The sequence below is a fragment of the Camelina sativa genome, chromosome 6 (genome assembly GCF_030686135.1).
Source record: "Camelina sativa cultivar CO46 ecotype springtype chromosome 6, ASM3068613v1".
NCBI classification, from domain to species: Eukaryota; Viridiplantae; Streptophyta; class Magnoliopsida; order Brassicales; family Brassicaceae; genus Camelina; species Camelina sativa.
In genome coordinates this window covers 1236077-1251632 of record NC_141885.1, presented here as the reverse complement: position 1 = coordinate 1251632, position 15556 = coordinate 1236077, and the positions used below count along the sequence as shown (strand labels likewise).

Here is a 15556-nt window from a genome sequence, read left to right as displayed (position 1 = left end):
TGCACACAAAAAAAAATAATAATTGAATTGAGCTTATGTTTCCATTCGTACGTGCTAAAAAAAAACAGGATGCATTGATACAATCAAAGGAAGGTTTAAATGACACACTTTCTTAAAATAAGTAAGAGTGTAAGACTAATCGTCTCACACAACTAGTAGCTAGGGAAAGCCTAATTATAAGCTTTTTAACACCTTTCGAAATCCCATTAACACGGTATCTAACCGTTTCAGATATATCAGTGACTGTGAGAGACGTATATATTCTTGTTTGGTTATCTTCTTCCGATAATATAGCTTACTATCTAGGCTTAATGACGATAAATAAACAAATATTTTACGAAGACTACATAGTCTACACGACTTACTAGATGACTATGATAAAAAAGCATTCATATATGATATATGTCTTTGCCATGTGTTTGAGATTCGTGGGAGAATGAATACTCGGGAGTCGGGCCCTGAAAAAAAAAAAAAAAAAATTTACTCACTGCTTTAGAATATTTGCAGCAGAACCTATATGATTATACTCCTCTACTCTATCTATTACCAAAATATAAGATATCGTCAGGATTTTGATTTATTTGGCAATAACAAAACCACTGCTTCTAACTATCTTAACCTTGTCGTCCTCTGCCTCTCCTTTGTATATTTGGATCCTGTGCAATTAGAAGTTGATCAGACTTTGTGGATGTATGTTTTGTCTCTTTTCTTACTATATAACTATTCCTACTTCCTAGAGAGTGTGACTTCAGGTGAAACCTTCAAGAAGAGGGCTAAGAAGATCAGAACCAAAGTACCCTATACGACGTCGATGAGGAAGACTCCAACAAACCTTGAATTCATTGTCTTGACTTTTGAGCTGACAAGATGAAGTCCAAACTACGAAACTTGACAATTTGATCTGACCTGATAGCACCAAATAAGGCTCTAGCTATTATGACATATAAGTTGGATACTTGGATGCTGCAAACAAGATTGGAATCATCTATAAAAGGTTCATGTTTTAACAGAAATTTTGATTTGTTTACTTCTTGTTCACAGTTATTTATTTATGTTTTAAACATTTTTTTTTTCAATGTTGAACTTTTTAGCTGTTAATTAAGTTTCTTAACATTTTTAGCTCTAAAGTTAAATCACATCACCTTTGGATATGTGATTCGTGTACACTCAACCTTTTGCTGCCTTATGCATATCAGGGTAGTCTCGTTAAATCATTACACCATGATATGGTCTTATATGCTATTATATCTGACTCGAATTTTTTTTTTTTTTATCATATTGTTTGTTAGTGATAATATTTCCAAAATCCAAAACATTGGAGTACTATTGAACGTGAGGTTACAAAAGTTGAACATTGATGCATATCAGGGTAGTCTCGAAAATATGTGTGAGGACGACTCAAAAACGAGTATTTTATTTTTGAATATTTTTAGCACCAACGGCGATTTATTTTATTTCTCAGCTTGGAGAAGAAGAACACGGAGTTGACTTAAGAGGCGAAGGCAGAGAAATTTGTGAAATTCTTACCAACTGGTTATTCGCCGCCTACCAATGACTTGCCCGAGGATTAAAGACTTAACTAGAATTACACGTATTCATTCTATAAAAAGTATATTATAAGACTATCTTCAGACTAGAGTACTTTTTATGACAAGGTGAATAATTTAACCTTTCCAGGGGATATATCAAAACTTCTTGTAATTAAATGACATGAGATAGAGAATGAAGTCGTAAACTATCGAGATGAATGTGCCCTATTGGAAGATAATTTGGATTACTGGAAATGCATTTGCAGTGGAACCATGTTAATTTATATAGTAAATAATGTATTTTATGCTTAAATTAATTTTCGAAAACATTTATATGTAATTAAGGTCTATTTTTTCAAAAGTTAAAAGGGACTATATATAACCTTTTTGGCTAAGCTATGAGTTTTATTTTTTTGGGAAATTCACAAAAAACAAAAGATAGTTAAACTTGGATTTCCTTTTTTAACAATTTCTCTTTCTAGTTGTTAGCTTAACGAGTCACAATAGTCAAGACTATATTATAAAAAAGGACTATTAATTAGTATTGTCAACCGTAACACGGTTGATCCATAATGCTTACGTGAATTGTCTCTATATATTAACTGGGACTGGTAATCAGAATTTTTTCTAACCAACGACGAATCCTGAGACTGAAAATGTCCAAAACAAGGAGCCTAAATGAGACGCGCTCATTGTTCACCATCAAAGATCATTTTCATAAATTTGTAGAACGACTTAAGAAGACTCTCAGACTTTCAGCTTCCAACGACGATCACGGTGTTGCTAAGCCGTTATATTTGGATGACTTACCAGAAGAATGTATCTCAGTCATTATCTCTTTAACAAGTCCTCAAGACGCATGCATCTTCGCTTCGGTTTCGAAAACCTTTGAATCGGCGGCCAAATCAAATATTGTATGGGAGAAGTTTATTCCGCCTGAGTATGCATCTCTGGTTCCTCGGCCACAAGATTACTCATCGAAGAAGGATCTCTATTTCGCATTATGTGATGAATCTGTTCTAATCGATGATGACAAAAAGGTATATATCGATCACTTTTGTACTTTGTTTATAGTATTAGAGAATAATGATATGTCTCTGGTCTTCAAATGGCATTTTTTTTTTTGTAATTATACATGAAAATGTATGTTGCCATTGGTGTAATTTGGTATAACTTTTGAAGTTAATAACTCACGCTAATAAAGAATATTCATAATTCTTAATAGAGCTTTTGGGTAGAGCAAGCGAATGGGAAAAGGTGTATCATGTTATCAGCGATGAACCTCTCAATCATGTGGGGAAATATCCTTCATAGTTGGAAACAGATTCCAAATCCTCAAGCTAGGTACCCTTTTTCATTATCTTTTATATTAATTTAGTTGTAATTATTACTCGTTTGGATGATTATAATGCTGAAAATGTTTCCTTGTGTATGACAGGTTTGAAAAAGTAGGGGAGCTTCTCGAAGAACGTTGGTTCGAGATTCGGGGTAAGATAAACACTCGTGTCCTATCTCCCAAAACTCGTTACTCGGTCTACATTGTGTTCATGAAAGCAGATATATGTTATGGTTTTGCGGATGTGGCAATAGAAGCTGTAGTTGGAGTGGTGGGACAGTACTTACAGGAATCTTCAAGAAGATATCTATGCTTTGATGAGGCTATGAAGGGGTTTTTTCTGAGAAGGGAGATGGAAAAGAAGAACTTAGTGAAACCAAAGAGCAGAAAAGATGGGTGGATGGAGTTAGAGCTTGGGGAATTCTTTAATGAAGGTGGATTAATGAGTAGTGATGAAATTGAGATGAGTGTTTTAAAGACTAAGCGGCTCCATTGGAAACGTGGTTTGATCGTTCAAGGAATTGAAATCCGTCCTGTGAAAATCCGGTAATGAATGCCAAAACACTAGTTAGATTTTTACATTCAGCCGCTCATCGATCTATTGGTAATGTTAATTGACTATGCCATAGAGTGAAGAAGTAATTTAATTTGTATTCGGTTAAAAGTTAAACTCCAATGTTGTAGTTTTTAGATGAGATGTAAACCGGTTTCCTACAATGGAGAGAACGGTTAGATGAGTCTGGTTTTGTTTTCGTATGAGTCTAAAGTCGACGTAAGTTAAAAACTTTTGCATATCTTGGGAAAACATATTGTAGTTATTAAGTTTTAACCGCCATAACCTCTCAAGAACTCAACACAAATTAGCTCAACCAACACACACAAAATCTCAGAATAAAAAAAGAGTCAAACCGAAATAAGAAAGCAAGAACACAAGAAATTGTTTACCCAGTTCGATTTACCGATGTGATGAATCTACGTCTGAAGCTGGATTCAACCCAACAATTCACTATAATAATTCAAGTGTTTCTCTCAAGTTCATGAACAGAACTTCAGAGAGATTACAAGATAGAGATGAATAGAGATACAATAGGAAAGAATAAGCAGGTGTATATATATCAACACAAAAGAATAAATCCTAATCCTTTTGCAATTTTGATATCTTCGAAACCAAATTATTTTCCTTCTTGAACTTCCAAAACCGATACCAAATAACAATGAACCATCATTAAACCAGCTAACCAAGTCGACATCAAACTAACCGGTTGAATTGGATCACACCATATCAGTAGTAGACTCAAATTTTGGACGGTAATCATGTAATCGTGGATTTGGATTTTTTTGTTATAATGAACATCATTTGAGTTGACGACAAGATATAACCGATATCCAAAACCCTACAATGCCGGGAACATGGGATGCCCAGAGTCTAACCCAAGTGGAAAAGACTGCAAAAAAATGAATATTTAACTGCTTAAATAAAGACATGTTTCTCACGTAAAAAAACTCGATACAACAAAAAAAAAGAAGTGTATAGAATTCAGTATATATTAGTACTCCATATGTTTCTAGTAAATTGATGTTTTAGACATTATCACCCATATTAAGAAAAAATTTAATTTTTATTTGTAAATTAATTTCGATTTATTTTTTGGTAGACAGAAAAAATATAAACTATTACATTGATGCCAAGAAAAAACATAAAATAGAAAACTAGTTAAAATTTTTAATATACAAATTCAATCTATTATGGACAAAAATAAATCCTATAACATTAATCTATTAGAAACAGATGGAGTATTCAACTAGTTAAATACTCCATCCGTTTCAAAATATAAGATGCTTTAGTGAAAACACGCATATTAAGAAATAGTTACTTTTAAAAAATTAAACCAATCATAAACAATTATACATAATATAAAATATAAATTTAATCTAAAAGTTGCATAGAAAGTTGTAAACATTTTATATTATGAAACAAAAATATTTCTCTAAACATCTTATATTATGAAACGGAGGAAGTATTAATTTAAAATTCATCTTGTTTGTTTGTTTGCATTGTGGAATTCAATTCTAATTCATGCATTTTTCAGCATTTGTTATTGTTTTGAGTTTTTTTTCCCTCTCTCAAAATCGTGTATTGGAGTTTGGAGGTGGATTTCAATTCCCTAATCTAGGCAACTCCTATTTCCTAATGACTCATTTTGATTAGGGAACCAAAGCGTTATCGAAGGAATTGAATTCGGCATAGCCAGTAAATTGATACTTTGATAGTATTAGCTAGTAATAAGTTTACTGTGGAAGAATTAATGGTTTAAGAAAGGAGTTTTGGTTATAAATTTGTGTTGTAATCTCTCACAGAGAAAAAAGAACAAGACATGATTTAAACATTGTGGAAGTAATTTAACTAATTAAGAGAATAAGAGTTGAGATCCTATAATATTTAGCTGACTTGATTTTATTATTTTATTTGATAGTTAAACTATTGAAACAATTATGGCCGTTAAATATTTCCAAATTAAAAAACCAAAATCCACTTTTTAAATTTTAAATACATTAAAAAAACACAAGGAGCGTGACTTGTGAGGAAGGAAACACGGAGTTAACTCAATATGGGCAAACAAGGGCAGTTTAAATACGTGTGCACGACTTTTTCATAGATACTATAAATTTAGCATCAGGAGACGACTTAGACGATTCTTAATTCAAAATTCTTAGCTTCGAGGCGAAGAAAGACGATATACCTAACAAATGGGCCAAAAACACGGCGTTGACTCTAGAGGCAAAGGCAGAAAAGTTCCCGGTTCTTCATCGATGAAGCAAAAACACCACGTCGAATCTAGCTGTGGAGGCGGAGGAGAGATCGTTCCGGGGCCTTTGCCGTTCGATGACTTGCCAGAGGAGTGCATCTTTAAGATAATCTCTCTTACAAGTCCACGGGACGTGTGCGTCTCCGCTTCAGTTTCAAAATCTTTTGCATGTGTGGTCAAGTCAGATAGCATATGGGAGGAGTTTCTTCCGTCGGAGTATGAATCTCTGGTTCCTCCGTGGAGAGTTTTCTCATCGAAGAAAGAGCTTTATTTCACTCTCTGCTACGATCCTGTTCTAATTGAAGATGGCAAAAAGGTATGTATATATGTCCATCAATCAGTTTTACATTTTTTTTTTTTTTTTTTACATTTTGAGAACGATGATCTGTCTAGCTCTCGCCTTCAAATTGAAATTGGTGTATAGAGATATCTGTTAGAAATTTATGTGGAAACTATCATCTATTCAAATACACTGGAGTAATTTGGTATAGTTATTTAGATCAAATTCATGCATCTATTTAAATATTTCTGATCGTTTAAATTTGAGATTTGTATATAGGAAATATATGTTCTTCTATCGTATAAATATATAATTAATTAAATCGATGTATATAGTATATTATAAAGCATTTTGTATTAGTACAACCAAATCGTAAATGGGATATTACATTTAGCGGAATGTTGATCAAATGTGGTATGCAGTTTTCAAAAGGTACCAGAGTTTCTCAATGTTTGCTCTTTCGAGATGGGTGGTAGTATGAGTACGCAGATCCTATCTTTAGGAACTCATTACACAGCTTACATCGTGTACAAGCTAAAGGACGAACGTCATGGCTTACGAGACTTGTCTATACAAGTTGGTGTTGGATTTAAAGGACAAGAAATGCCTAAACGATTCATATGCTTTGACGATAAATTCTAAAAATTGCCAAAGAAGAGGGGAGATGGGTGGATGGAGGCAGAGATTGGGGATTTCTTCAATGAAGGAGGATCAATGGGTTATGATGAAATTGAGGTGAGTATTGTAGACGTTGCAATACGCCCCAATCCGAAGGGTGGTCTGGTTATTGAAGGAATTGAATTCCGACCAAAGGGATAGTCAGTAAAGTATTTCGGTTTATTGTAATTTGTACGTAATGGAAGAACGGTTTGGTTATTTTCAGGTTACACATGTTTATATTGTAATCTTTTCGAGAAAAAAACATATACTTTGTGAATCAGAAAGTGAACTAGCGCAATCAAATATTTTTTATCAAACTTTACTAAGATAATTAATTAACCAATGTGAGATCCTAATATAGTAATATATTCCTAATCATCTTTACATGACTTGATTTTATTATATGGTTTGTTTGTACGAATATTTCCAAAAACATACCAAAACCGACATCATACAGACAAAAAGAACGTGCACGTACGTTGATGCAAAGAAGGGTAGTTTCGTATACACACATATGGACGACTTGAAACGAGTCTTTCTTTTTGAATATTTTAGCGGCAGAGACTATTTCTTGAAAGTTACAACTTGCAGATCAAGAAAGCTATCGATGGGCCAAAAACACGGCGTTGACGCAAGAGGCAAAGGCGGAGAGTTTTGTGGTTGTTGGGAGATTATTACCGAATTTATCAATGGTTCTTCGCCGTCTTTCGATGACTTACCCGACGATTGCTTATCTATCATAAGCTCTTTCACAACTACTCCACGGGACACATTCCTCGCTGCTTTGGTTTCCAAAAGCTTCGGATTGCAGTTCGATTCCGATAGCGTATGGGAGAAGTTTCTACCTTCGCCGGATTATGTATCTCAGATTCCAAAATCGCGAGTTTTCTCATCCAAGAAGGAGCTCTATTTCGCTCTTTGCGATCCTTTTCCAAACCACAATGGCAGAATGGTATAATATCTATTATATATCTCGCAGTTTTTACACTTTTTGATACTAATCATGTGTCACCTTCTAATTCAATTTATGAATGGAATTTGTTAGAGAATTATATATAGCAACAGGGATTTGAATAAACTCATGTTATGCTCAAATATTCCTTCATATTCTCCCAAAACTAGTGGATTGGCCCTATTTTTTTTTTCTTTTTGCAATGTGTGATTAAGTTCTAATTCATGCATGATTCAATGGTTCTTACTTTTTTTAGTTTTTTTGTTCTCTCCCTAAAATATATAGAGTTTCAGGTTAGATAAAGCGAGTGGGAAGAAGTGTGTAATGTTATCTGCAAGGAAACTATTGATCCGAGGGGCAACAAATCCTCGACATTGGAAATGGATTTCAGTTCCTGAGTCTAGGTAACTCCTTTTTCTTAATGACTTATTTTAACTCCTTTTGCAAGATGGAAGAATATACTGGCTTTACATTACATAAATATAGGATTTGACTAAATCACCATAAAGTTCCTATCCCTTATGCAAAGATTAATTAAGAAGCTAACTGTATTGGGAAAAATGTTACACATATGCGTTGTGTTATGCAGGTTTGAAAAAGTACCAGAACTTCTTGATATAGATACTTTCAACATACGTGGTGCCTTGAATACTAGAAACATATCCCCAGGAACTCATTATTCAACTTACATTGTGTACACAAAAACATCTCATTGTTATGGCTTTCAAAATTGTCCCATACAAGTTGGAGTTGGATTTCAGGGATATTTAATGCCTAAGACATCCATATATTTGGATACAGTAAAAAAGTGGCCAGGAAGGAATATAGAGTATTCAAAAAAGAGGAAAGATGGGTGGGTGGAGGTAAAGATTGGGGATTTCTTCAATGAAGGAGGATTTATGGGTTTCGATGATCTAATTGAGGTGAGCATTGTAGACGTTACTCGCCGCCTTCGTACGAAGAAAGGTGTGATTATTGAAGGCATTGAATTCCGGCCAAAGGATACTAGTCAGTAAATCGGGTTTTACAATTTCCGGTTAAGCTTTTGGAAAAAAAAAAAAAAATTGTGACATGATTCAAAGTATGTGGATTGCTAAAATTGTGATTTGGGTCCTAGAAATTGCGAAGCATTAATTTCTTTTGTGTAGGTTCTACAATTGGTTATTGATTAGGTATCATCTAAAAGGCTCGTTTTATTAATCTTGATGAGTATAATTCACCTTCTAAATTTGTTTAACCAAAAAAAAAAAAGGCATAGTCTTAAATGTAACATTTAAATATCTATAACAGTATATACAAACGAACTATAAATGAGATAAATAATGGAAGTACTTAACTACTTAAAGATCCTAATCCTATAGTCCTTACCAGACTTGATTTTATTTGGTCTCTCATGGTTGGTGTTAGACAAAAATGTGCGAAGAAGGATAGTTCCATAGACTGTGATCTTGTAGACATACTATTCATGTGTCCACCTTACATCTTTCACTAAGGTAATAACAACTTCGATTCACATTTATTGAATATTATAATTAATATATAAAATAATTAATAAAATTTTAAAATATTACGAATATGTAAAATTAAAAAAGTTTAAAATACTATATAATCATATTATATAGTATATGATTATAAAGAGAACATGTTGAAATTAATAAAATATTATTAAATTTTTGCTAATACGGGTAAAATTCTCATTTTATTATTTTTCAACACTATTATTATAAAATATTTGACATATAAATTCAAGTTGATTTAACTAAGATTGTGTAAAATAATTAAATCATTAGGAACAATATGACTTAATCATATCGTATAAATGACTTATTATGTATTTAGATCCCTTATTTTTTGTTGTAATAATTAAATATCAAAATAGAATTTCAAACACAAAACAAAACAAACTAAATATAACAAACAAATGGTCATGAAATATATTACGGGTTAAAAATTAATATAAAAATTTAATCGTACAAACAGCCTGAAAATTTAGTTATTCATGTATTGACAAAACATCCAATATTTAATAAAAAAATACAACATAAAATATAAATAATAATAAAAAATTATATGCATGCGGTGTACGGCCGATTAAAATCTAGTACTCCCTCTATATCATAAAGAATGTTTTTTTATGATTTTTTCTTGTATCACAAAGATTGATTTTTTGTATACTTTAATCAATTAATGCTAAGAAATTGTGAATTTCAAGAATCAATAAATGAAAATTTAAAAGTTTGATGAATTACTATTGGTTAATAATTATAAAAATATGTTATTATAAATAAAAAATGCATTTATAGCTGAAGATTAAAAAAATTTTTTAATTTATGTGAAAATCCTAAAACATCATCTATTGTGATACAAGGGAGTATGTATGAATCTCAAAAACGATTGTCCCATAAGTTTCACTTGGTGTTATTTCCCATAAGAACGCTTGCCCCATAAATTTCAACTTTGTATTAAAGGATTTGGTTTCTTTAATTAGTAACTGATCCTACATTTTGCTGAATCTTTCAACTTGTTGAGAGATTAAAGATGTCCACCTCACTTTTCACTAGTTGATCCCAAAAACCTTAGAACTTTGGGCTTCTCGCGGCCCATCTTAGAGCATGGGCAACGACGTAGTTTTGGGCCGTCCCCCGGATTTTGTTGATTGAAATTAAATCAAAAAGGGCCCAATATTTAAGGATCGACTCTTTAAACACAACGTTTTTCGTCCGTATACTTAAACACGTGGAAGGTGGTGATTGGGAGAAGATTTTGGGTAGGGTTAACATATGATACTTTCTCGAGAGAAAGTTATCGAATTCTCGCTTCTATCTCGACGGCGACAAATTCCATCGTGTCTTTCTTCCTCTTTTCCGCCGATTTGAAGCCGAAAACGATCTTCTGTGTCTCCCGAAGCTTGTTCGGCGGTGTAATGTCACGGGTTACACATTGCAATGTCACGGGTTATTTGTAAAGACCATAATGCAAGATATTTGTAATGTCACGGGTTACACATTGCAATGTCACTAGTCTTTCATTATATATATGCGACCATAAAATGGAACACCAAACAATATCAAAGCAACAAAACATTCACACGAGCTCTCTTTCTTTTCTCAGTACAAGTTATTTCTTCCTTTCTCCTCAATACAAGATCTCTCTTTCTCCTCAATACAAAATCTCTCTTTCTCTTCAATACAAGTTGACTCTTTATAAATTTTTTTATATTTGAAATGGGATCATCTTCAAACCATTATCACTACCAAGGAGATGATGCTCATTATCACTACGAAGGAGATGATGGTGATAATTTTGATGATTATTATGAAAATTCGCATATTATATCGAAACCAGAGGAGCCAAAAAAAAAGATTTTTATCCCGAGAAACCGGGAAGAAGGCCACAATAATCTTTGGAATGATTATTTTAGTGACTCTCCAACATTTCCAGAATATTTATTTCGGCGACGGTTTCGCATGCACAAGCCATTGTTCGTCAAATAAGACTTCGGGATAAACAAGCCCATGACCAACTAAAACATGATTTGATTGAGCATATTTAGACTAACTTTGGACATCTTCCGGATAATGAAAATTAATTTTAAAATTTCTATGAATTGAATAAAATGTTTGTTTTTATTTTTGATGTTTGTATGTTTTATGTTTTCTATTTTTAATGTCTTAATTGTATGTTTTTGTTTTTCAACTTTTTGTAACTTTGTAATTTTTAAATATTTAAATTTTCAAAATATTATTATTTTATTCGGGGGACCAAACACAAATAGACATCCATATTCATACTAAAAATGATAAACTTTCTAAATAATAATATTAAATTTGGGAACCAAAAACAATAGGACACCAATCCTTAGAAGACACCGACAAAGAAGCGTGAAAGAGACACGCGCATTATTAGCTGAAAGGGGGTACTTTCGTCAATTCGTAGAACCACTATTCGCTTAAGAAGAGTCAAGAGTCAGAGTCTTGTGCACGTCTCTGTTAAATCACTTACGAACGAAGACACAGCGATGATCGGAGGAGATATCGTTTCCAAGTCGTCGTCTCCGTTCGATTACTTTCCGGAGGACTGCATTTCCAACATAATCTCTTTCACAAATCCACGCGATGCCTGCGTCGCTGCTACGGTCTCGAAAACCTTCGAATCGGCGGCAAAGTCAGATATCATATGGGAGAAGTTTATTCCGGCGGAGTACGAATCTCTGATTCCTCCATCGCGAGTTTTCTCATCGAAAAAGAAATTCTACTTCTCTCTCTGTAACGATCCTCTTCTCATCGACGATGGCAAAAAGGTATTTATGTTTATATCAGTCACGTTGTTTATAGGATTTGAGAGTAATCATGACATTTGTAAGATTTTTTAACTCGTTCTGCTACGGAAGTATGGCTACAAAACAAAACCCTAACTTAGCAATTACGATTTGAGAATAATGCAATGAATGCTTCTATTGAATAATTTCTTAGTTATTTGTGGTTTTTTTTTTTTTCAGAAATAAAAGAGCATATGGTTAGAGAAATCGAGTGGGAAGAGGTGTATCATGTTATCTCCGCTGAATGATTTCTCAATAGCATGGGGAGATGATCCTCGCTATTGGCAATGGATTCCATTTCCTGAATCTAGGTACCCGTACCCTTTTTCATTATTACTTTACATATGGATATGGTTTTGTTTTGCCTCTCAATCAAATGATGTTATGTATGTATTAATGTAGGTTTGAAAAAGTAGCGGAGCTTGTCTTTGTATGTTGGTTCGATTTTCGTGGGAGAGCGAACAGTGGTGTTCTGTCTCCAAGAACTCGTTACTCGGCTTACATTGTGTTCAAGAAAGGGGATGAATTTTATGGGTTTACGAATAAGGCCATAAAAGCTGTGGTTGGGATAGTGGGACAGGAACCTTCTAGGAGAGATATATGCTTTGATTATGATGATGATGTCGATGCAAGGTTTCCAAGGGGAGAGAGAGGGATGAGGCACCTTGTGAAACCTGAGGAGAGAAATGACGGGTGGATGGAGATTGAGCTTGGAGAATTCTTCAATGAAGGTGGGTTGGTGAATAGTGATGACATTGAGATGGGTGTTTTGGAGACTTCGCGTCTCGATGGGAAGTATGGCTTGATCATCCAGGGTATTGAAATCCGTCCTGCGAATATCCAGTAATTGATCGATGGCTCATGTATTTGTATTATTGTGTCATGAGTTGATTATGCGATGGAGTGAACAAATTGGTATATTTGTATTAAGTTGTGTTTATACAATAAATAACAAGTTTGCTAATAATAAGCTAAGCTCTTACTGTGAGGATGCTGCCATGTTGGTATATGTGTAAACCACTTTCCTTCAGTGGAGAGAAGAAACACTTGGTAATTTTGGCGTTTTGGTACGAGTCTAACGTTTAAGTAAGTTAAAATCTTTGTCGTATATCTTGGTCGTTGGAGAAAATCTTGCAACATAGAATGGAGTGCGATGTTTTTGAAATTTGGGTTTTTGGTTCTAATGTTCTCTCTCACGTGAACAAATTTGATGAGGAAAAACAGAGTTCTAAGGAATGATAAGTGGCGTTACAAGCCACACAACTTTGAAGACAATATAATACCAAAATTTAATTAAAATAGAAAAGGTATAATGGTATTATTACGTACTAGTTGATTACAAAAATATGTTGCACTCGATCACACCAAAGAAAAAATATGTTGCACTCGATATACTAGAACTTCTCCAATCTCCATTATATATACGTTCTGTGGAGGTAGGTGAGGAAGGGCAGTTCCATAAATATATAACTGTGGACGACGACTTCAAACGAGTCTTTCTTTATGAATATTAGCAGCAGGAGATGACTTTTGACGATTCTTTATAATCTCTAGCTTCCAGACGAAGAAACATTATACAAGATAGAAGCAAAAATGGGACAAAAACACGGCGTTGACTCAAGAGGCAAAGGTGGAGATGTTCCCGGTTCTTCATCGGTAGGGCAAAAGCACGGGGGAGGAGTGATCGTTCCGGGGTCATTATCACTTTTCGATGTCTTGCCAGAAGATTGCATCTCCAACATAATCTCTTTTACAAGTCCAAGGGACGCGTGCATCTCTGCTTCCGTTTCAAAAACATTTGAATCCGCGGTCAAGTCCGAGATTGTATGGGAGAAGTTTCTTCCGGAGGATTATGAATCTTTGGTTCCTCCTCCATCGCGAGTTTTCTCATTTAAGAAAGAGCTCTATTTCGCTCTTTGCGATCATTTTCTTATTGAAGATGGCAAAAAGGTATATTTATATATCCTTTAGTTTATATGTTTGAAGGATCCTGATATCATGTATATGTCTCTCACCTTCGAATTGCAATTTATGAATAGAGAAATTGTCAACTTTTAATAGAGAATAATGGCAACAAGAATTTGTTTCATCTGATTTGTCTAGATACAGTATTTGTTTTTAAAATATCCATGAGTAAATAGGAGTATAGTAGACATATTAATATGCTTACTCTTGTGAAAAACTTTTTTTTAAAACATTTAACTAATATAAAATGGAAAACCAATTATTTTATATTAATGAAATAAAGTCTTACATGGTAGTTGAAGAAATTATTAAATAATGTATAAAAAGTTAGACCAATTCACTTGTTATCGATTAGTTTTGAGTTGGAAGCCTATGATAAATCCAAATTTAATATTTTAGATTTCATCTTTTATATATATATATATATATATATATATATATATATATATATACATATATTTAATATGCAATGTTGGAATTCAGTTCTAATTAATTCATGCATTATTCCAAAAACTAAGAGCTTTTGGTTAGAAAAAGTGAGTGGTAAGAAGTGTGTGATGTTATCTGCAAAGGAACTGTGGATCACTTGGGGCAAAAGTCCTGAGTATTGGCAATGGATTTCAATTCGTGAATCTAGGTAACTCCTTGTTTCCTTGAATTTGATTGTAATGATTCATTTTGATTACGTTCAGTTAGTAACATTGCATTTACTCATTAAAGGCAGTATAACAAATAAATTTCATAACGATACTAATATAATTTAGGAATACAAAATCACAGTGGTGTAGTCATTTAGGTACTAATGAGGCTGCTGTCATTTTAAGCTCTTACAATCTCACAAGTAAATGTCTTGATTAAATATAATACCATTCATACCACTATGTATATAGGTATATTTATACATTTACAGTTATGTTTCTAATTTGATAAAAACATAAAATGGACTATCCACCTCATATATGATTAGAAACAAATGTTATGAAGGTTTAAAGAAATACCGGAGCTTCTTAATGTATGTGCTTTCGAGATGGGTGGTGGGATGAATACGCGAATCCTATCTCCGGGAACACACTACTCAGCTTACGTTGTGTACAAGCTAAGGTATCGACGTCATGGCTTACGGGATTTGCCTATACAAGTTGGAGTTGGTTTTAAGGGACAAGAAAAACCAAAAAAATTCATATGTTTTGATGAGTCTACGAATATAATCAAAGAGTGGCCAACGAGAGAGCTAATGAAATCAGAAAGGAGGAGAGATGGGTGGATGGAGGCAGAGATTGGGGATTTCTTCCATGAAGGAGGATTATCGGGTTTTGATGAAATTGAAGTGAGTATTGTAGACATTACTTCCCCCAACTGGAAGTGTGGTGTGATCATTCAAGGAATTGAATTCCGGCCAAAGAATAATAGATGAATTGATATCTGTTTCCTGAAGTGGAAGAATGTTTGATGATTGCCGGTTATGTTTTTGGTTGATACCTTTGGAAAGAGACAAAAAAAAAGACTTATTTACATGATTTTAAAGTTTGTGGATCACTGGATTGTAATGTTTGTGAATTTTTTTTAAACTTTTTTTTGGGGGGGGGGGGGGGGGGGTTCTATATATGTTCATAATAATTTTCATATATAAACAAGTCTAATAAAGTGAAATTGTGTTGGAGATAATTAATTAGGATAGTAAGACGTTTATGTTACCAATCAAAAAGTTA

The 15556-nt window shown here is 33.5% G+C and overlaps 4 protein-coding genes and 1 long non-coding RNA gene across 6 annotated transcripts; all 5 read left to right on the top strand.

Annotated features, from left to right (window-relative positions):
* The first annotated feature begins 2164 nt into the window (after window positions 1-2164).
* LOC104790015 (putative F-box protein PP2-B8) lies at window positions 2165-3664 on the top strand. The gene is made up of 3 exons (XM_010515702.3): window positions 2165-2569; window positions 2755-2873; window positions 2968-3664. Exons 1-3 carry the CDS (start codon window positions 2186-2188, stop codon window positions 3413-3415), a joined length of 951 nt encoding a protein of 316 aa, XP_010514004.1. The 5' UTR covers window positions 2165-2185; the 3' UTR covers window positions 3416-3664.
* A 1860-nt stretch (window positions 3665-5524) lies between these two features.
* Window positions 5525-6929, top strand: LOC104790014 (uncharacterized). Its single transcript, XR_015559579.1, has 2 exons — window positions 5525-5988; window positions 6375-6929. It is a non-coding gene; the product is annotated as an uncharacterized LOC104790014 (long non-coding RNA).
* Window positions 6930-7162: 233 nt separating this feature from the next.
* Window positions 7163-8764, top strand: LOC104793838 (F-box protein PP2-B5-like). Its single transcript, XM_010520261.2, has 3 exons — window positions 7163-7564; window positions 7850-7968; window positions 8154-8764. The coding sequence occupies exons 1-3, from the start codon at window positions 7220-7222 to the stop codon at window positions 8578-8580; spliced, it is 891 nt and encodes a 296-aa protein (XP_010518563.1). The 5' UTR covers window positions 7163-7219; the 3' UTR covers window positions 8581-8764.
* A 2734-nt stretch (window positions 8765-11498) lies between these two features.
* Window positions 11499-12849, top strand: LOC104790011 (F-box protein PP2-B10-like). Of its 2 annotated transcripts, none has more exons than XM_087454000.1 (3): window positions 11499-11864; window positions 12063-12193; window positions 12285-12849. In XM_087454000.1, the coding sequence occupies exons 2-3, from the start codon at window positions 12111-12113 to the stop codon at window positions 12727-12729; spliced, it is 528 nt and encodes a 175-aa protein (XP_087310126.1). In that variant the 5' UTR covers window positions 11499-11864; window positions 12063-12110; the 3' UTR covers window positions 12730-12849. The 2 variants fall into 2 exon arrangements, with proteins under 2 accessions (XP_087310126.1, XP_010514002.1); XM_010515700.3 differs by having other exon boundaries at window positions 11539-11864; window positions 12072-12193.
* A 570-nt stretch (window positions 12850-13419) lies between these two features.
* On the top strand, window positions 13420-15409 carry LOC104790010 (putative F-box protein PP2-B6). The gene is made up of 3 exons (XM_010515699.2): window positions 13420-13832; window positions 14366-14484; window positions 14832-15409. The coding sequence occupies exons 1-3, from the start codon at window positions 13476-13478 to the stop codon at window positions 15259-15261; spliced, it is 906 nt and encodes a 301-aa protein (XP_010514001.1). The 5' UTR covers window positions 13420-13475; the 3' UTR covers window positions 15262-15409.
* The last annotated feature ends 147 nt before the right edge of the window (window positions 15410-15556 follow it).